Source organism: Lampetra planeri, chromosome 13 (assembly GCF_965212315.1).
Source record: "Lampetra planeri chromosome 13, kcLamPlan1.2.h2, whole genome shotgun sequence".
Classification (NCBI taxonomy): domain Eukaryota; kingdom Metazoa; phylum Chordata; class Hyperoartia; order Petromyzontiformes; family Petromyzontidae; genus Lampetra; species Lampetra planeri.
In genome coordinates, this window is record NC_136119.1 from 1,505,052 (window position 1) to 1,527,187 (window position 22,136).

At 47.0% G+C, this 22,136-nt stretch overlaps 1 protein-coding gene across 2 annotated transcripts in view; it reads left to right on the forward strand.

Moving 5' to 3' along the window:
* Positions 1–22,136, forward strand: part of IPO11 (importin 11) — an 89,702-nt gene that overhangs the window by 24,311 nt on the left and 43,255 nt on the right. For both annotated transcript variants that reach the window (XM_078599818.1, XM_078599817.1), the window contains exons 8-16: positions 2,248–2,296; positions 3,656–3,726; positions 8,559–8,751; positions 9,030–9,182; positions 12,417–12,460; positions 13,969–14,059; positions 17,024–17,071; positions 19,626–19,731; positions 20,248–20,374. In XM_078599818.1, the coding sequence (XP_078455944.1) occupies positions 2,248–2,296; positions 3,656–3,726; positions 8,559–8,751; positions 9,030–9,182; positions 12,417–12,460; positions 13,969–14,059; positions 17,024–17,071; positions 19,626–19,731; positions 20,248–20,374 (882 nt within the window). The remainder of the gene's footprint in view (positions 1–2,247; positions 2,297–3,655; positions 3,727–8,558; positions 8,752–9,029; positions 9,183–12,416; positions 12,461–13,968; positions 14,060–17,023; positions 17,072–19,625; positions 19,732–20,247; positions 20,375–22,136) is intronic.

The window sequence follows — 22,136 nt, forward strand, 5'->3', positions numbered from 1 at the left end:
TTGTTAATGTTCTGTGCGTGGAACATCATCGCGAGCCGTGGACGTAGAATGCATTCTCTCCTGCTGGCTGGAGTCAACAACTTTGGAGTTTTCCTTTTTTTTTTGCACAAATTTGGGCCACGATTGTGGTACTCATAGGACCTGCAGGTACAACGCTATGTTTTTTTCCCCTCAAATTAATGTTTTTTTTCCCTGAATTAATGTTTTTAGCGGTAAAGGGGATGTCTAATAACTTAAAAAACACATGTATCCCATGGCAATTATGGAGTATGACTGAGTGAATGTTGTTTAAAGAGACAAAGGGGCAGCACGTGTTTTCCCAGTGCTTGCTTCCCCACCCCAACTCCCACCCTAACCCCCCACCGTCCTCCACCATCCTCCACCCCTCTCCCACTCCCCCCCCACCTCCCTCCCCTAACCTCTGCGTGAAGCCATCGAAGCGCGAGTGGCTTGGCTGCCAGCAGGCTCGTGACCTCCGACCCTAGGCCACGTCTCGGACCTTCGGTTGACGACTTGTCAAACCGTGTTAGTGTCTCGTGCGCCGCTGGCGGGCGGGCGGGCGTGTGTCCCACCAACACGGCCGCTGCGCCAATCTCTGCGGAAGCTTGTTATAATGTGCACGCGCAATCCTACACTCAGTCTACTGCCAAACGAGGGCCTGACCACGCGGTGTGGGCCGTAGGGGATTTCTTTAAGCATGCTTCACCCAGAGCTGGTGAGTGTGGGATGGTGAAGGTGAGCATAGACGTGGGAGCGTAGAATTGTATTGCACACCAAGGGAATTTGCCGCTCTTACCCTCCACTATGACACCTATGATGATCTCTCCTGCCTGGGTGGTCAACGGTCCCCACCACTATCCAGGCTCAACCCTGCGTAACTTCCGAGGTGGGACGAAATAATTGGGTGCATTCTGGGTGATTGTAACAAGTGGCGTAATTTAATAATGCCCTTCGTTTATCCAGGAGAGTCTCAGGGATGTTTTGGCCATTGATGAGAATTTGGCTTCATGTGCCAAATAATGATTTGTTTATTTATAGAAAGCAAAGTGGTACAGCACTGTGTAAATACAAGATAAAACGTTGCTGCTTCTTGGAATTTATATAATAAATAATATATTAATACAAAATGATGAATTTGTAAATATTGTCTCACTTACTTTCCTGAATAGGGCCACTTACCCAAAATATTTAGACTTTTAATTTTCTATACGCATAACGTCAACACTTATAAGTAATTAACATGTTATTAAAATTTGTATTTGCGATCTTTAAATCAATAAGGTTTTTTCGATTTGGGTTAAATGACTAGGATGAAGAAGACCTCCCATATGCCACATCAGTTATTGTAGTTTTCTGACCTTACTTCATCACACTGGCAAGTGCAGGTTCAGTGAAGTTTGGCGGGGGTGCCCAGGTCGAGTTCGGTTTTTACTCGCACACCGATGTGAGTTGTGGTCGGGAATCAAATGGAGGTCACGGGGGTTTGAAGCGTTCCAGTGCACTTAAACATTTTCTTTTTATCTTACCAGGTAAGGCCCGACTGAGCTATATAGAACTTTTTCAGAAGCTACCTGGCCACAAATGATCGCTAAACGAAGTGGTGTATCATGTGGAAATGTATATCTGCCAAATATCCGTGAACGCATGTTGATTCTAAATGTGGAGGGAAAAACCGGAGGACCTGGAGAAAAAGCGACACTCCAAATATACAGGCATCAGGGTCGGGATCGAACCCACGACCCCCTGTATACCAGGCGATGGAGATAACATCTCGCCACTGTGGTGCCCCCCAATGTGCCACCGCTGAACCCTGTGCAATGTTCATCATCAACCATGATCAATCCATTGCTGCACAAATAGCATTCCTATCTTATACCGCACAAATCGACAGATATATCGCAAGAATTACACTTAATGTTATTTGACGGAGTAATTAATTGATTGATACTTGGCTTGTGAATAAATAAGTTGAATCTGTATTTTTTTTACCCCGTAGAATTTCTTCTTCTGCCACATTGCACAAAAGCACTGAACGTGTGATCCCTGCCGTTGGCAAGAGGAAAGCTGCTTTAATTGATACCAGGCTGTGCCGGTCACTGCCCGTCTTTGCCTTCCCTCTGGTAGCAGTCACGCAGATTTTCGCTGGCAGAGCCCTCGGTGTCACGCTGGTCGGTGTGTCCTACAGCACGCGCTCGTGGTCACTGTGACGAACGCGCCGCTGTCTGTCCGTTTCTCTCATTTCGCCAGGCCTTTCTGAACGCCGTGTTCGAGAGGATGCAGCAGTACCTCAACTGCCGTGAGTATGCGTTACAAGTGTTGATTACGCGCTCTCGCCGAATGTCGCGAGTAGACTTATGAGCAGAGGTGGCACCAAACTGCATCGGCCGCCACCATAACGAATGGAGGTCTACCGGATGTGGTGTGCCAGGTGCCAAAATATTTTACAGGTTGTCGATTTGGAGATATCCAGCTGCAGGGGATCAATAAATTACCGGTTGACATTTGCCACATTGGCAGCATCGCCGAAACAATAACAATAATTACGCTTGTGCCACCAGACTCGTTTTCGAGCTGTTGTCACAATCCCGGTCGGCAATTTCCCCCACAGGGTGAGACATGGTCAACAGCATTTTGGGAAAGTGCTCACCTTTTTTTTCATTTTGCGAATCTAGGGTGTTCTCAGAGCAACCCCCCCCCCCACCTGTGCTTGGACCTATGATGCATTGTGCCGAATCAAGAGAACAAAATAAAAAGAGGCATTTGGTCCAATTGGTGGGAAATGCTCGCAATTGCGGGCGGTGCATTTTCCGTTGGAAGTGCACGGATAAGTGGTCTTGTCCTTCGCGCTGCGCTATGGGCAGCAGAGAGTTTGTCCGTGATGGTTACATATTGTAGCTTGGGTTGCCCCCCGGCCTGGTCTCAGGGTACGGTGCTCTTGGTTAAAGCTCAACAAGTTAAAATGAGGGTGCTTAAACAAAAATTGCATTCCCGGTGACCACGCGACAAAAAAAGGTAAAAACCGGTTTGCACTGGTTTTCCATACATATTGAAATATATGGAGAAAACATAACGATCTCACATTTTTAACTGTCAAACAAAGGGAGTTGCCACGTTGCCATGGTTAAGCACTGTCACCCCGCTGACCTCTATCCGGAAGTGTGTATGGATAACACCACAGTTAGTCGGTTGTTAGGTCGTCACATTTGGTGGGGAATAGTGTGGGTATGCCCACCTCTTCTACCACGTCTGGTCAGCATGGAAGAGCAGACCAGATAAACCTCTAGAGCAAGTTCTAGTGGAGACCCGGTTACATCATAGATACCTGGTTACAGCAAACAAAATAAATCGTGAATAAAACAATCCGAAAAGAACTGTACGTGGTCAGTTTTCCGAATGGCAAGGTCGTGCATCAACAGCTAGCACAACAAATATAAGGCTAACAGAACACGCATAACATATGGTTATTACACCGACGTTAATCAGAGCGGCCACTGAATTTGAACCGTGAACCTCTGCAATCAATTGCCAAACTTGCTGCTGCTGGGCCGTGCCACCCGCCCCTACTCACTGACCACGCTTGCCGTGTCATGTACCCTAACTCTTTTTTTTTCCTGTCACCATCACCCCTCCACCTCCCTGTGTTCCTCTCCTGAAGTAAGAACCATCACAGCAGGCCACCCGTGCAGAGAGAAGCTGGAAAAAGCAGTCATCCTGTGCACCAAAGTGGTAGGTTTGTATACGGAAGCCCAAACAGCGGCCCTTTGGTTGATGGTCAGCCGTGATCAATCCACTGCTGGATGAGGGCCTCCGTGAGCCTTCCCCACCTGTAACGGTCCTGCGCTGTAACGATTCACCTTGCACCTGCGCACGAGCCGATTTCAATGCTCTCTTGTCGGCCATCCCATCAGTTTGCCAAACGCACTCTTCCTGGGGCCATGCATGGCATCTATAATGTCTGCATGCACAGCGATGATCTAGGGTGTTGTGGGGACGGGATGGCCCGGATAAAACAAAAACGCGCGTGATGCAAAGCGTTTGTAAATGGTGGTGAAGACATCATTAGACCTCCTTTGCAGGTACCAAAATATAATAATAGGGTTTTTCCCCTTTTTTTAGGCAACAATGCACTATCATTGGCGTCCTCTGGTCGAGCACCAATTGGGTCGAGGCTCAAAAGAAAGCCGTCTCTGGTGTGGACCAATACGTTTCAAGGACAATGCACATGCATTATCATAGTTTGTTTTTTATTTGCATTTTGACTGAAAATATTGTGGTTAATGCAGACATGAATCCTTGTAAAAAGGTTTCAGTTTTGTTGCCAAAAACAGGGGAAAAACCCTATTATTATGGTGGTGAAGACATAGAATTTGTCTGGGGTTTTGTTGCCTCTTAAAGTCATCGGTTTACTTGCCAACGTGGCGGTAGTCACATGGTGCAATTGAGTCACTGACCCTCGACGAGTGTTGAGCAGCTCACAAATAAGCGACTCAAAGTCAAATACAAATTTATTTTCACATAGTTGATCGAGCATTTCATCCAATTTCGCGGGAGGCAAACCGTTACAAGCCTTGTGTGTACATTTTGTTTTTGTAATAATGGAGCAGAAATGTAAAATTATTCATTATTTTGGCAAGGCATAATTACTCTTGTCATTAAATTGAACTCTGCAGTCATAAAATTAACCATCCTGCATGTCCACAATGGCTGGGTGATTTATGATTTGTCGTTCATTCGGGAGTTTTTTTATACCATTTAGGCAAACCAAAATAAAAAGGCGTGCCGTGCGTAAATTAACGTTCATTGTACGCAGCGGTACAATACGGAGTGTCCTCTGCATGCCACCTGGGAATTGCAATCATCTCTCCAGTGAAAATACAATGAAGAACAGCGGAGCGTAAAGCCGTACACAGCCACAAACGGTACAAACAAAACGTTTACCGAGCACCCGTTCCACAGGCAATTCATCATCGAGAGCGCGATATGACATTTTTACGCTCCGCGCATCCCACGCGGATTAATTGTCATCGGTAGAGTCTTGTTACTGGCATTATTAACTCCGTGGGTGTATTTATACGATGCTTGAAATCCCGTCTGCGGTGGAATGACTGCGATTGGGTGGGTGGCGGTGCAGGTGTGCGCGCACTGATAAGCAAGTTCCGCCTCTCGGCTTTGCGCGTGTCCTCAAACGGCTGCTGCTTGCCGTCACGGCCGCACCCGTTAACCGGACGACATGCCCGCTCACCGCGCCATCGCCTGAGCTTAGCGGTTCCCCTGCCGAGCCTCTCGCCACGCGAGTGTAGAAACTGCGCTCCGCCGCCGTCGACGCCACTAATTGATTCCATCGCTCGGTCGCGCCAAAGTGCGCCGAGAAGTGTCGCTCACAAAAGTCAAGTGTGCCGACATGAAAGGTCAGCGGCTTTGTTCCCAATTAAGGTTTGACGCCACGTTGTGGGAGATTGTGCCATTAGCGAAATACGTGTGGGAGATGGTGCGAACGACTTTGGGGCCACCTTTGAGGAGCCGTTGACTCGCAGTTCCGATTGGCGCGGCAAGAAAATGCACCCGTAGCGTGGAGTGGGGTCTGGGCTCGGAGTGGCGGTGACAGCTTACAAATTTTGCATGTCTGAGTGGGCGACCGCGGCCCATTAATTTGCCTCAAGTTGCGTGCCTTTCCTTCGAAGGTCAAACTCTTTCCGAGGCGTCATGCACTTCGTCGCTCTGTATTTTTAATTCGGATCCGGAGTGTGGTGGTTTTTTTTCCCTCGCCATGTCCTTGTGAGAAGGAAATGAATGGCCTTGGCTGTCGAGCATGTTTTGGCATAGAGACACGGATAAGTAAGTACATCATGTCTCATTTGGCAGCCATGACGTGATTAAATAACCCACCGCCCGTATAATTGATGTCTTTTTGAATGCCGTATTTATTTTGTCGTTTTTATTTAAATATTTCTGTACGCGGCACATACGTCCGCGCAGAGTGCTGTAATTCTGCACCGCACAGGAATAAATCAACGGGGGTTCCGCTCGGATTGTGAGAGAGCGTGATTTACGACAGCGAATCGCTCATTCTAGCCTCGGACCTCCGCCTGATGGCCTGACTTTCACAGAGGTCACATCGTCGTCTCTAGCGCAGCCAGGTGACGGAGGAACCGGTCCTGCTGGAGACGTGGCATTTTGTGGTTACGGCCGCCTGGTGCCCGTTGTCCGTTCGTGCTGTTCGCGCCTCTCTCGCTGCTCAGGCGAATTGTCGCTGTGTTGCGTCCAATTACCTTGTGATTGGTGCTCTTTTAAAGTTTTTCGTTATTCCATCCGCGCGTTCACTGTCCCGTCACCCCGTTTGTGTCGCCCGCCTTTTTATATTTATATTCTTACGTTGATAACGCCTCTTTATCTCATTCTGCGGATCGCGGTTCTTGATGTGATCCCAACAAACAAAGTGCTTTATTTTCGGCCTCTGGGGCGCGCCACGCTTGCGAGATGTGATCTTCCTCGCCTGGCACGCAGGAGGTCATGAGGTTCGATCTTGGATCCTGGCGATGCTTGTTGTATATTTGTAGTCTGTGTGATCTCTCTCTCTCCTCGTTTTTGTGGCATGTATTTTTCTCCGGGTTCCACCGGTTTTGCCCTCCGCTTTTAGAAACATGCGTTTAGGTTATTTGGCTGTTGCTTTAAATTCTCACATGATATAAATCACTTGGATGAGCAATCACCATGCGTGGGCAGGTCACCTCTGAAAGAGCGCTTAGAGCTCAGTGGGCTTTAGTATCCACGTGTTGTCCTGAGAGTAGTTTTGCAGTTTTTATGGATCTAATTAAGTCAGCTGCTTACCACTCAGAACTGCGTTGGTGACATTGCTTGTTGTGGAGACGCCTACACCACTGGTTCTCAGCCGAGGTCACGAGTACCCTTGGGGGTACGTGACAATATCCCAGGGGGTACGTGAGGTGATTTATAAATGTGTGAAATTCTATCATACATGATAGTCATTGGTGAATAATCATGTATGAATCTGCCAATATAAAATAACTTCGATAAAAATTGTATCCTCATGGTAATGTAGAACAATATTAAAGACCTTTCTAAAGCAGTTGATCGTGAACAATGTGCTTTCCAAGAGTAACCAGCGAGCGTGAACAAATGACGTCACACATGCAGAGCGTCCGTAGAATGTTTTTTATTCACTTGCAGTTACTAACTAGTTAGGGTACGTCATAAATTGGACAATTTGTTACAATGATAATAGGTTTTTCCCTTTTTTTCTCACAACAAAACAGGTGTTAAGATGTTAAACACCAAACTGAAAAAAGGAATCATGTCTGCATTAACCACAATGCTTGTGGTTAGAATGTAAAAAAAACATACTCTGATAATATATGCATTGTCTATGAAACTTATTGGTCCACACCAGAGACAGCTTTCTTTCGAGCCTCGTCTCAAACAGTGTTAGACCAGAGGACGCCAAAAGGCGTGCAGCCCAAAGACAATGCACTATCAGAGTAATGAGAGCTCGGGGTGAGCATCTACATCATGGGACCTCTTTTGCCAGTGCCAAAATATGATCATAGGTTTTTCCTCTTTTTTCTGGCAACAGGTTACAATATGATGTTCATTATTCATACATTTATTTCTTCTTGGTTCTTTCGGTAAAGTCACGTAGAAGGGAAATAATAAAATAATAAAAATAGAACATAATAAAATACAATTCTCACGACGTTTCGGCCACAACGCAAGCAGCCGTCCTCAGGTGAAGAACAGGGCTGTCGGAAAGACAGCGTCTGAATGTCTTTCCGACAGCCCTGTTCTTCACCTGAGGACGGCTGCTTGCGTTGTGGCCGAAACGTCGTGAGAATTGTATTTTATTATGTTTTATTTTTATTATTTTATTATTTCCCTTCTACGTGACTTTACCGAAAGAACCAAGAAGATAAATCCCTGCAGTCACGAAAGCTTTAAATCGAAACGTGTTGGATCATTCAAGGGGGTACTCTATTAAAACAAAATTCAACAAGGGGGGTACAGTAGCCAAAAAAGGTTGAGAAACCACTACAAGTGTAAATCAATCCTTTGAAACTTTAAATTCGAATTAAACGATTGCAACGAGGCCATCTGGCTCCTCGATCCCCGCGTTTCCTCTCCCCGTGTGCGTGCGTGTTTTTGCATGCGTGTGTGTGCATGGCACAAGCGCCATGGTGACGTCACCGCCACTTAGTGGCGAACGACGATTGTTTTTGTGGAGCGGTGGCAAAGTGTTTAGCCCACTGAGCTCCATACCTGGTGACCCAAGTTCAATTAACCACTCACGGCCAACGTCAGTGATGAATATCTAAACCGGGCCTCCGTTTATGTCAACTCACCCTTAAATACCTGGTGTGGTGTGTAACCATCACCACTGTGGATACAAAGGCGGCCAGGCATGGTGTTGGCCACCCACCCTCTCGTGTCCTGTGCCGCCGTGCCGGCCATCGTAGGTGCTCGCTAACAAGCATTTGCCCCAACAGTCTATTAAAGACTATATGGGGGGGTTCTTTATGCGTGCGTGCGTGCATTGTGGTGTGCAGCTACTGGACTTCCTGGAGCAGCACCCGTTCTCGTTCGTGCCGTTTGTGAGCCGCTCGCTCGAGCTAGCCGTGGGCTCCGTGTTCGCACAAGCCGAGGGCCGGCCCGCGTTTGAGCGCTTCACCGTGCAGTGCATGAGCCTCATCAAGATGATCGTCAAGAACGACTCGTACCGCCCATCCAAGAACCCCGAGGGTACTGACTTCTCACCCTCCCACTTGCATGTTTCTTCCACCCCCCATTCCCCCCACTCCCCCCCCCCCCCACCGTGCATCTCTTCCACCCCGGCCTTCCTTCGTCAACAAAGACGGGGAACACCGCAGCTGCCCTTGGCTTGCGCTGCGACCTGGGCCAGCGGATGCCATTGCTGTTATAAATTTTTAACATCGGCGTTATCTCTGTTGGAATGTCACGAGGCGTACACAACATGGTACAGGTCGCCCAACTCTGACGTAGCACTGTGTGACCGACAGACAGCAAGCCGCAGACTATGGAGGCGTACCGTGTGAAGAGCGCCTTCTTCAACTACCAGACGCTGACGGAGATCTGCCGCCGTCTCGTCTCGCACTACTTCCTGCTCACGCCCGAGGACCTGGCCATGTGGGACGAGGACCCGGAGGGGTTTGGTGAGAGCCCACGCTCCTGCACAAACGTGGTGGTGGTTGCGTAGGCCTTGAGTCCAGACCATGTGCGGTATTTCCTCGTTATTCACGAACTTCCTTTCCGCGATTTTGGAGATCTGAGAATCGCATCTGGAAGTCTTCGCACTGCATCGAGAGAGAGCGGAAGAAAGTGATGAGATAAAGTGAGAGAGAATGTAATGTGAGAAAGTGATGTGGGATAGAGTGATGAGAGATAAAGTGATGAAATAAAGAGATGAGAGAGAGAACTTCTCGATGCTTTAGAATAATCTGCAAACTTTGTGTTTACGAGATAGAACTTCAAAAATCTTTATAAGCATTTTTTTGTTTAATGACAATTTTCATGTATTTAATAGCTTAATTACGTATTTATTTAAGTTGATTCATTGAAAAGATCATTATCTCTGAAATTTGCTATTCACAAGCATCTCCAGAACGTATCCCTCGCGATTAACGAGGTAAAACTTAATTTCACTCGTCGTAACAATTTCCTTGTGTGGCCAATAACAGTGAATTTACTTGATAACCACTTGAAGTGAGGGGGTTGATCATGTCACTCACTCATATTGGGCATGTAAATGAATCGTAAATGTGGCACGTCTGATTCATGTGATACTTATTAATTGGCTGTGTTGGGTGGAGGAGGATTTACCACGAACAGTTTTGCACGACCTGACCAAAAATGAAACAATCAGGAATCGGGTCAAGACCGCATTGCTGACAAAAATGAATGTCAAATTCAAAGATTCGATATTCCTGCTGCCTCTGATGCTATCGATTGCCTCGTTAGACGATGTTTTTTCATTCAACTCGGAATGCGAAGTCGGCCAAAAAATATCAGCTGATCTGAGTTGAATAAAAACATAGAAATGTGGTGTCGGGTTGGGGGTAGGGGGCGCGGCAGGGGGTGCAACTTGACAACGTACTGTGTTAATAAACAGGCCATAGAAGTAGATATCATGAAACTACTTCTGAAATTTCGATTTGAAGCTTTCGTGACTGCAGGGATTCATCTTCTTGGTTCTTTCGGTAAAGTCACGTAGAAGGGAAGTAATAAAATAATAAAAATAAAACATAATATGTTTTATTTTTATTATTATACTTCTGAAATCCTGATGTTTTTTTCATATTCACTAGAGGGGATGCTGCACTTTACAATGTTGTTCTTAACTCTTAGCGCTAGAGTTCAGCCAAATTATGTGCAAAAACATCTCTCATGATCTTGCGGTGTAACATTCCATCTAGCTCCTACTTACGAGCTAATTTCGTCATTCCATCTACGTGCTGAACGTCCATCCAACAGTGGATGATTCTTGGCTAATTGATGATGATAATGAAGTGAAAAAAAACAAGATTCATGATATGGGTTTTTTGGTGCCGTCATTGGTGACCACGCTGGAAGCATCAACTCACTGCTACGCCTGAGAACCCAGATTCCAAGCCGGAATCTCAGAATTACTGGTACCAGTGTACTGGACCCGGAGCCATTGGGCCCACCTTTACTGCTGGCGTGTTTTATAACGTTACTAAATTTCACGACGTCGATTTGGAAAGTCAGTAAATGAGTTGCTCATCATTAGAAATCTTCAACGTTTAGCCACAATAAATGCTTCTGTCTCGATTCGAACCCAGTACCCATTCGCGGTGCTAGCTCTGACCTTTGAACTCCCCCCCCCCGCCCAACTTCAGGATGCAGCTTCCATTTGAGTCGCTTCATCGTTATTACAAACAATGCTTAGCCACAGTCAATGCCTCTGCCTCGGATAAACCCCACGGGTGTGACACTCTAATTTGCTGAAAGCTTCTGTAATAATCACCTGACCTGTTCCGCGTAAGAATGTGTGGTTAATTAAACCGTCCGCAGTGCACGATAGTAGTTTATAATAATCGTGCCTCCCTTGCGGTGATTGATTAAATGCTCGCTTTTTTAAATTATTTTATTCCTTGCCGTAACCTATTGTGCCGTTAATAAAGCATAATGTTTATTGGAGTTGGCAGTGCGCGGATTACAGCGACACATTTAAAGACTTTTTTGTGGGAGACAAACACTCGCGCAAGCATCGGTCATGATGCCCTCTTGCCATCCAGCGTGGTTATATCATGGTACTCCCTTGCCTGGTATGCAGGAGGTCGTCGATTTGATACCGACCCTGGCGGCTGTATATTTGGAATTTGCATGTTCTCTCTCTCCGTGCTTTCGTGGATTTTTCTCGGTGTCCTCCGGTGTTTCCCCTCCACATTCAGAAACTTGCATTTAGAGTATTGTGCAGTGATATATTTCCATGTGATAAGCCACTTTGTTGAGCTATCATTTGTGGCCTGGTCGCTTCCGAAAAAGAGCTATATAGCTCTGGGCCTTACGTGGTAGAATAAAAATAGTTAATAGTTTATATCATTGGGCTTTTTGCTGACAGCGGACCACAGTTGGGCACTACTGGTGCAGAGAAAAAAATCACGGTAATTTAGGACTGGTAGTTTCCAGGAAACAAGTGTGAAGTGACATTACTATTATTGATGCTGATGATGTAAACCAGCCAAAGAGTGCGCAATCTTGATTTTAAAATGTCAAATATAATTTCTTACTTATTATGGGCATTTAGGCAGTGCACATCTTCCGTTTAAAAACCTTGAGCCAGTGGTGAAAATTCCACATTCCTATGCCGGGGAGGGGAGGTAAAGTTATCCAGAGGAACAACCACTGTGAACTTCCTCACAAAGTGGTGCTCATTATCTTCCCCGAAGGTATGGAGGGCCTACTCTAACCCGAAAACGGGATACGAACTCGTGACTTCTCTGTTTGCGAGCTACTCGCTCTAGCCCCGAGCCAACTGGCTGGGGTTTTTGTAATGCATGTAAATGATTGTGCATTAATAAATAAGTAAAACATGCCCTGTTAACAAATGAAATAAATAAAGCCCGTGTGATTTCCACGTCCATACAGGCATTAAAACCATAGGGATCTGGCTGCACTCCCAACATTTTCACCGTTCATATGCTTCTCCCCCCCCCTCCACTGAATATCCTTAATAAAGCTCCCCCCCCCCCGCCTTGTGACTCAACATGTAACTCAACCCCCATGGCTACATGACCCACTCCCAACTCCCCGCCCAACATTAAAACTCTTCCTACTCGGCAGCTGTTAATTCGCACGATGCCCGTTAAGTGCAGCGATTGAGCCACGTGTAATTGCGTGTTTGCCCCGCGCTTTTTTCCTTCCAGCCATTGAAGAGAGCGGAGGCGATTCCTGGAAGTACAGCCTTCGGGTACGGAGAAGCGCTCGCTCGGCTACCTGGCTGCGGTTGCCCTTGTATTTTCTCATTCATTAAAATTTTCTCTTCCAATATTAGGAAGCCACTGGAGCTTTGCACTTTTAAATCTCGATTGAAAAGCCATTTCTTTAGCACTGCTTGTTGTGTTTAGTTTGACTGTTCCACCCCCCCCCCCCCCAAATCTCCAGTTAGCACAGTTGGCTACGTAGAGTGTAAAAGAAGTTCAATATACATGTATACAATATCCATACACAAAAGACAAAGATCCCTCCCGGATAGCCTTTAACAGATGGTTGGGGCAAGTGCTGTTTGCATGTATCTATGAAGGCCGGTATAGCATATGAGGGAGTGGGTCTCCCCAGTGCTGATATTTACACACCACAACAGGTACTAATTTAAGGTTGAATCGACCTCGGGAAGGCCCAGGACATATTCAAATATTGTTATTGGTCGTGAGCGGAAATCGAACCCGGGTCACTGGGTTCGTTCGCGCAGGACGCTAACTAACCACTGCACCACCGCTCCCCACACATGCATACAGCCACCCACATGCATAGACGTGCACATTGTCGGGTGGCAGGATGGCAGCGCTGCGGAAGCACTCGCAGCGAGAATGACCTGGGATTGATTCTTGACTGGCACCTTTCTGACAGAATTTGTATCATCTCCCCTTATTCTGCATGGTCTCCACCGGATTTCTCCTGTTTTCTCCCACATACATTGTAAATGGTGTTTAAACATCCCATTGTAGCAGGACCCTCCTGGACAAAGAGTCATGCGACTCAGTCTGGCTTTCCTGGGTTAATAAGTGGGGGTGGAATAAATTCACCCTCGCTCCCTGCCAACGATTATATTGAGTTGTAACGATTCAGCTATTGGCATTCCGGCCGGGGTTCGATCTTTTTTCTTTCAACTTCTTCTTGAGTCACTGATTTTTTGCGTGCTGGTGAGCGTTGGTTAAACCCATTGCACACAACAGAAGCAACGTTGCGTTTTCTTTCCTATGCAGTCATTGGTGGCATGGTAAGAGACCATCAAAATTGCAGTTCGCTCTTGAGAAAATAAAATTTTGTTTTTATATAGTCGCGTCATTCATGTGACTGCACCGCGCAAACACTACGCGATCCACTACGGAAGCAAGCGCATACATTAAGATGTTTTCAGCCAATTAATGAGCGTGTTTATAATCCTCGTCTCTTGAGAGGTCTCGCCTGTTTAAACAGAACTCAGATTGAGAACCCGGTTTAATTGCTGATTGGAACCCAGATTCCATCCCAGGATCAGTGGCGACCCAGTGCTTTGACCTCTGAGTCACCCACTCATGCGTAGGATTGTTGGTCAGAGAACTGCTCTATAATTGGGGGGGGGGGGGGTCTTCTGAGAGCACTCGGAATTGTTTGGAGCGGGTGACGATGCAGATAACGATAACAATTGTGATGATGGTGACGATAATGACGACGACGATGATCCAAATGTCTCGCTTGTCTGTACTTTCCCACCAGCCCTGCACGGAGGTCCTCTTCCTTGACATTTTCCACGAGTACAGTGAGACGCTGACCCCCGTTCTCCTGGAAATGCTGCACGCGCTCCAAGGTGAAGGACCACGACGTGACGATCTATATATATAAAATCGCAAATCTGTCTGTCTGTCTGTGTGTGTGTGTCTGTGTGTCGCCAGACCATACGCAGTTTCATTGGACGGCGGTTGCCCCTGGCAACGGGTAGCGACGCATTCGCTGCCGGGTGGACGCCATTTTTAATTCCCGTTAAAAATATGCGCACGCATTTGTGGTATAAACTCGATATACCCAGCGTTGCCCGGGGGGAAAATACATTTAAAATCTTATGAAAACTTTCAAACATTACATACCAATGAAAAAACAACTGTGTAATTACTTTTAAACCCGACGCGCCAAGAATCGATTCTCTGAATCGCGCAAAGGAATCGAAGATTGTAGATTCCTTTAGATTCGGACGATTCCCGTTTACTATAAGTTGGTTAAAGTCGATATAAACTGCTACGAACGGGAAATATCCGGCGCTGACCGGGGCAAAAATGTAATTAAAAACTCCTAAAAAAATAAAATAACAATGAAAATGAAACTCTATCATTCAAAATGTAAACCCCCAACATGCCAGGAATCGATTCTTTGAATCGCACAAAAGACTAATCGAAGGTTGTAAATTACTTTAGGATCGCGCTTCCTGTTTAATATAAGTTGCTTATAGAGTTCATATAAACTGCTACGAATGGGAAATATCCGGCGTTGACTGGGGCAAAAATATAATGGTGAGGGCGGTTGTGAGTGGCGATTGTGAGTGGTGATTAGTGAGTGGTGAGGGGAGGTTGAGTGGTGAGGGTGAGTGTTGAGGGTGATTGGTGAGGGTGTGATTGGTGAGGGAGAGTGGTGAGGGTGAATGGTGAGGGTGAGTGGTGAGTGTTGAGGGTGAGCGGTGATTGGTGAGCGTGTCATTGGTGAGGATGAGTGGTGAGGGAGAGTGTTGAGGGTGAGTGGTGATTGGTGATGGTGTGATTGGTGAGGATGAGTGGTGAGGGAGAGTGGTGAGGGTGAGTGGTGAGTGTTGAGGGTGAGTGGTGAGTGGTGATTGGTGAGGGTATGATTGGTGAGGATGAGTGGTGAGGGAGAGTGGTGAGGGTGAGTGGTGATTGGTGAGGGTGTGATTGGTGAGGATGAGTGGTGAGGAAGAGTGGTGAGGGAGAGTGGTGAGGGTGAATGGTGAGGGTGAGTGGTGAGGGTGTGTATATGTAAGGTTATTAAGAAATATATTTTTCACCCGGGCAACGCCGGGTACTTATGCTAGTTTAAATAGATTCTCACGGTCGCGATACGTGCTTCGAGTTGTGGCTGTAAGCAATGTGGTCTCTGTTGTATGCAATGGCTTCAGGTGACCTCTTACAAGTGACTAGAGGCAGCTTGTTACATTAAAAATATAATTGATTCTTGAATCACGAAGTTTCGTCCAATTAGCGAGAATTTGGGGGGGGGGTGAATTGTTTACCTGCCCAGGAAGAACCAACAAGGGGAGATAGACTTGCTTCCCACAGCAATTGCTTGTGAATTACAATCTAATTCCCAGCATCAATTAATTAAGCTCTAGATTTAATTTGGCCGACTTAATTCCTGGTTTGCTTAAAAATATTTTTTTTATTTTTTTAAACCTACTTGTGTAAATGCAAGCTGAGCAGATGAAAGCTGAGGCATGCATAAGCTTGCGTGTTTGTGTGTTTGTGTGCATGTGGTGAGCTGTAGTGTCGCGGTTAGCACGCTGCGCTATGAATCTGGCGACCCAGTGACGATTATCTGAACTGGTCCTGAGCCTACCCTCGGTCGACTCAGCCTCAATTTAGAACCTTGTGCGGTGTGTAAAAATCGCCACTGGGAAGACAAAGGCGGTTGGGCGTGGTGCTGGCCGCCCACCCCCTCGTGTACCATTTAGACTTCCATAGGTGCTCACTGACAGCACTTGTGCCAACAGTCTGTTAAAGCTATACGGGGGATCTTTGTATTTGTGTTGATCGTTGACCCAGCTGTATGTTAGAATAAGCATTGGGAAGACAGAGGCTGGCCGGGCGTGGTGCTGGCTACCCACATCTTCATATGCCTTGCTGGCCTTCATAGGTGCTGCTTACCAGCAGCACTTTCCCCCAAACGGTCTGTTAAAGGCTATACAAGGAATCTTTATCGGGATTTGTTATTCGTGTCCCAGTACGTTAACGCACTGCGCCATGATCCCATCGGACCCGCGTTCAATTCCCGGCCACAGCTAACACCGGCAGCGAGTCGTATCTAAAGCAGTTGCGCGCCTCACCAAAGACGACTACTCGACCTTACATGAGAAATCTGGTGGTGTGGGTGTACATCGGCACCGACGGCTGGCCTTGGTGCTGGCTACACCCACCACCACCACCCCCCGGTTGTTTGTGCGCCGTTGCGGTTCAGTAAGTCCAAAAGGGTGCACGTTTGTGGGATTATCGTCTTTTTGTGTTTCTGCTCGGGTTGCAGCAACACCGAGGACTGAATTTAAACACTGCTGGCTCAGTAGAACTGTGGTCTGATCATGCGGCGTAGGGAAATACAAGTCACATTATAATTGTGATCCTCCCTTTGCCAATAAAACACTGCTATTTGCATATAAATTGGGTGTTAGCTCGGGTTTATAAAGAACTTTTTTCCCTCCAGCATATATATATATTTTAGCTATTGAATAGAAAAATAAATGTTATTTTTACTAAAAAATGCATTACTGGCAAATCATGTCATGGACACTTCAATTCGCAATTGTTTTAATCCCAGTGCTATCTTGCTCGTGTGCTTGCATGTGTGCTTGCGTGTGTGCGTGCGTGTGTGTGTGCGTGTGTGTGTGCGTGTGTGTGCGTGTGTGTGTGCGTGCGTGTGTGTGTGTGCGTGCGTGTATGCGTTGTTTGTCGGCGAGAATTAAAAAGGAGGATATTGAATGGAGGGCTCGGAGCGGCTTTGTTTTGACTCCGGGAGGCCTTGTTTATTTATTTATGTCTCTACCTTCCTCTCTTTGCAGTCCCCACCAGCCACGAGGATTCCGTGGGGTTATTTATTAAAGATGCAGGTGGGTACTAAATAACGCATCGGCAATTCATCGCCGTGGCTCCGCGCTATATTTAGCGGGGGAGGGGGATGGGGAGGTCTGTATTAGTTTTGGGGGGGCGGGGGGGGTTTGTCATCCGTTGGGATGGCTCCATTGTCACCCCCCACACTATATTCCAGTGGGAAAGTATGGCCAGGGGTCATCTGCTGTTGACCATTAAAGTAAAGGCGCAGCGCTGCTATGACTCGCTCGCGCCATGGCCCGGCGGAAGGGCGTCGAGTGGAGGGAGGAGGAGGAGGCCCTCGGACAGGAGGGGACCTTGGATTCCTTTTCCTTGGTGGCCAGATGTTTTTGAGAGCGCTGGAGTTTATCGACACAACTCCACCACGCATGGCTTGCCGATCAAACTGAACTGCGGCGGTACTTCCCCCGGCACCTCCCGATTAACGTGGATGGCTACATACGGTGCGAAAGAAGTTCAACATAGATACACACGATAATTGTTTTTTTACCCTTCTATCTGGCAACAAAACTGACACCTTTTTTACAAGGAGTCATCTTTACATAGACCGGAATACCTGCAGTCATAATGCAAAAAAAACCAACTCTGATAATGTGCACTGTCCTTGAAGTTGATTGGTCCACACCCGAGACAGCTTTCCTTAGAGCCTAGTCTCACATGGGTTGGACCAGATGACGCCAAAAGGACAGTGCACATTATCAGAGTTATGTTTTTTGTTTGCATTATGACTGCAGGTATTGTGGTCTATGTAAACATGACTCCTTGTAAAAAAAAGGTGTCAGTTTTGTTGCCAGATAGAAGGGTAAAAAAAACGATTATATTTTTTACTGGCAAATGAGGTTCCAATGGTATAGATACACACATGCGTCTCTGCGAGTCTATACACTCCACTACTGTACACTACATTATACATTGCACAACACACCACTACAAAACACTAAACTTCTATGTCACACACTACACTACACCACAATATTAAACTGAAAACGAATTTCTTTGTTTAGTTTGTTGTCATTCACCCACACCTCCGATTAGCAGTTCAACATACAAACGGACTTAAGAAACTTCCTCCGTTGTTTCAACCGCAGAAAATCTAGCGTACTAGCCACCACACCACGGCAGCATCCGATTGCTGGTGGCGTGCCTTCTTTTGTCAGCATGCTGCGCGGCATTGCGCGTTTTGATTTTAGCATATAGAATACAAATTTCCCTGTATCTGGCCGCTTTACACGGCACCAACGTAGCAATAAGTGAACGCGAAATGTATCGCCGTTCGGTGGTGCGCTTTTAGATTGGAAATTAGCGGCAGCTTTAAAGTAAGATTTAGCCCCTGAAGAAACAAACATCTCTTATCTTGTAGGTACAAATGCACGTAGGTTGTGCCCTCCCGCGCTGTGTGCGACGTGAGTTTGAGGGCTCGTTAACGGGGAGCAAATTACTCCGCTGTATTGCTCAAGAAAAGTCTCTGCAGCGATGGATTAAAAAGTTTTGCACACATAAAGATTCAGACTTTGTATGGGACACAGTCTAGGCATGAATGTGCGTACGTACGTATAAAGAGCTCTTTGTTTTTTGAGGTTGTATAGTCCTTTAAGGTACGGCTGTTCCCTTCGTATGGCACAGTCGGGAGCGTTTAGGGCAGTGGTTAGCGCGCTGCACAACGAACCCAGTGACCCGAGTTCTATTCCCAATCACAGCCACCACCAGTGACACTTATCTAAGTATCAAGTAAAATGCACTCGGATATGGAGCCGGCCACCCACCCCATCACGTGTCGTGCTGACCTTAATATGTCGTCGCTAACAGCACTCGCCATAAAAAGTCTGTTCAGGCTTTATATGGCATCTTTGTATATGACCTATAGGTGAATAGGGATGCATCGTTACAGTTGATTTATAGGATAACGACAGATGTGTGTATCGAATCGTGTAGTCATTCATGCTGTCGACTGCCCCTGTTCAAGTTCAAAAAAAAGATGCAGTGACATTTAGATGCCACGTAAATCTACATTGCCTTATGTAGGTTATATGTAATTGGGAAGCAAGCTGTGTGGCTGTTAAAGGCTCAAACATTCCCCAAATTGGTATAAAGAGGATTGGGACTCCTGAATTGAATTCTGACCCAGGATTCTAACAGTTGTTATCGCTAGCTTGCGTCTTTCTTTTAGGTGTGGTTGCGTCTCCACTGACGCCCTGTCCTGTTGTGTGAGGGGTGCCACGGTGGCTAGGAGATGTTAACTACCTCGCCTGGTATGCAGGAGGTCGTGGGTTCGATCCCGACCCTGACGCCTGCTGCTGTATATTTTGAGATTGCATGTTCTCCCGGTGGATTTTTCTCCGGGTCCTCAGGTTTTTTTCTCCGCATTAAGAAACATGCTTTTTAGAGTATTTGGCCGCGATAGATTTCCACGTGATAAGCCACTTCTTGCTTGAGTTATCAGTTGTGGCCAGGTCTCTTCTGAAAAAGAGCTATATAGCTCAGTGAGCCTTACCTGGTAAAGAAATGAAAATGGTGTGCTGCATCAATCCCTGGTTGTCCACGCACTGTCTCCAGTTTACAACGCAGTTGGCCTGGCTGCGTACGAGCTCTTTGACACCGTGGACTTTGATGAATGGTTCAGAAACCAGCTCGTCGTTGAGCTGCAGGTGAAGGACTCGAGGTGAGTTATAAGACCTGCCAATTCTGTCCTCCCGTTGAATTAAAATATTAACAAGAGAAGAATAAATGCCCTAAATCGCCTTGCATCTTGGCTACTGCCGCTCCCTCTGTGCTGCGGCCTCTTCAAATCCCTCCCCACCAAACTCTGCCGCAATACAGTTTGTTCCTGACGGTGCTTAACGTTTCAAGGGAAGCTTTGCGTATATCATTGATAAATTGGTTTGTGAGGATTGTCCATCGACTTACGCAGTAAGCGAGGTGAATACCAAATAATTGGTGCTTTCTATGCGTGCACACGTGACGATTTAATTTGTTTGACTATGTTGGGTGGTGGATGGTCTTAGGACCCAAATTGACAAGATTATTGCACGGCCCACACTCAAAACAAAATCGATCACGAATCGTAATTAGTGGCCCACGAAAAATGACGTGTGAAGTAAGTAAACAACAACAAAAATGGTCCACGGATTGCGCTTTGTGTGGCTTTCACCTCGCCGCGTGGCCGTTGCTGGTGCAGGTACCGGCTGATCCGCAGGCGGGTCATCTGGCTGGTGGGCCAGTGGGTCGCGGTGAAGTTCAAGCAGGAGCTGAGGCCAGTCCTCTACCAGGCGCTGCTTTCCCTGCTGCAGGATGCCGACCTAGTGGTGCGTCACCGCCCCCCGCCCCCCCGCTTTCCCTACCGTGGCATGTTGCACCATCTGCCACATACCACCAAGCTAAGTTTACTGATCGATTTGTCAATTAAAAATGTTGTGCTCGTGATAACCTGCATCGGATTATCTATGTAGGAATCAATTATTTGCAGCATTTTTTTTATATGCTGCTGTGTATTATTTGGTTCACGTAACCCCCCCCCCACATTTGGTCACTAGAATTGCAGACCCATCAAGTGAAAAAGCCTTGAATCGTGGAGCAGGTGGCGAGTTGCTACACCCATTTAAATTACCCAGGAAAGCCTCGACTGGGTCTCCAGACTGCTGTTATTCATTCAAGAGGGTCCTTGATTATGGGTATGCCTCTGCTTTACCGAGTTGGTCACAGCACTTAATTGAGGGTAATTTTCATTGCACTCAGGAAGGACTCATTGTGACCCCCAGGAACTAGGGATTTATGGTATTCAAGAAGAGAACCCTCTATGTGCAATATATAATCTTGGACCAAGGTCAAACCAATACGTTTTCTGAAATGTTTCACTGTGACCTTTCATCATGATTCATAATCACTTGTGCCATCTGACCCAAAAATCAGCTATTAATCATAATATCGGTGGCGAAAGTCTGCTACGTGTGAAATGAGCGTTCGTTATCGTTCGTGGTGGTGAAACCTCGCGGATTGCCCCGTACTCCGCGTAATGTAAGGAGCGACCGGGGCAGTGGAGGATGAACCCTTGTGAGTCTTCGCTTCAATCACACTGCGGTTTTATATCGCTGGATTGTATTTCCAAGAAAAAAATATATATTCTTGCCCATACGTAGGCCGGCTTGTTCCTGTCGGCTTGGGCGCAAGGTGCCCGGGCAGTGGCGGCAGCCGTGGCAGCCACAGCACTGCTACGGCAGGGGCGTTGTGCGGCTGCTTCTCCTCCGCTGCTATGGCTGCGTTCGATTGGCGCCGGAAACTACGACGATGCGATCAACGCTCTCACGCATTTAATCCGCTTCGTTACCTCTTAACGCGATCTCACCCGCCCCCCCTGCCGCTTCCAAGGTGGCCGACCTGGCAGATAATGAACTCCCGGATGGCGCGTTGCGCCGCCCCCGTCAGACGTGATTGCTTTTCTCGGTTCCCTGCTGTGCTGCGTGTCGCCGGTTGTCTTAATGAGGGCTGTTTGCCCGCGCCCCCTTGCAAGCCGCGCTATTCAATCGGGGCACCCGGCGTGCTCTATCGCTGTCGGTTCTTGGCACACGGTGTTGACTTGTAATTATCTTGGGGGGCATTTCAGCGTCTGGTTGCATGAGATGCCGATGAAGGTCGACTTGTTGTTGATGTTTAGCTTTGCTCTGGCGCGGCTAAGCAATGCTTGGGTAAGTAAATGCGGAAGAGACTTTCACTTGCAGCGACGTGAGTGGGAATTGTGTTCTCCTGCCACCGAGTTGGCGCACGATACAAAGTGTCGGAGCACTGAGCCGGCACACTGCTGAGATCCTGGGATCGATTCTAAGCTTCAGCCACCCCTGATGAAAGCGTGTTTTCAAGCATAGCAATTTGCTGGTCTCAGCCCGATCACCAATTACTGCACCAAAAAAAGGAGACCTATCGCATTGTATTGGATATTTCAGCATATTTCAGTTGTGTGGATTTATCATTTTGATTAATATTTGTATTGCTGGCTTTCCTGGGTAAATAACTAATTATTATACATATCGTTTCGTGGAGCCATTTCTGACGCAAGGTGGTGCACAGCATCAC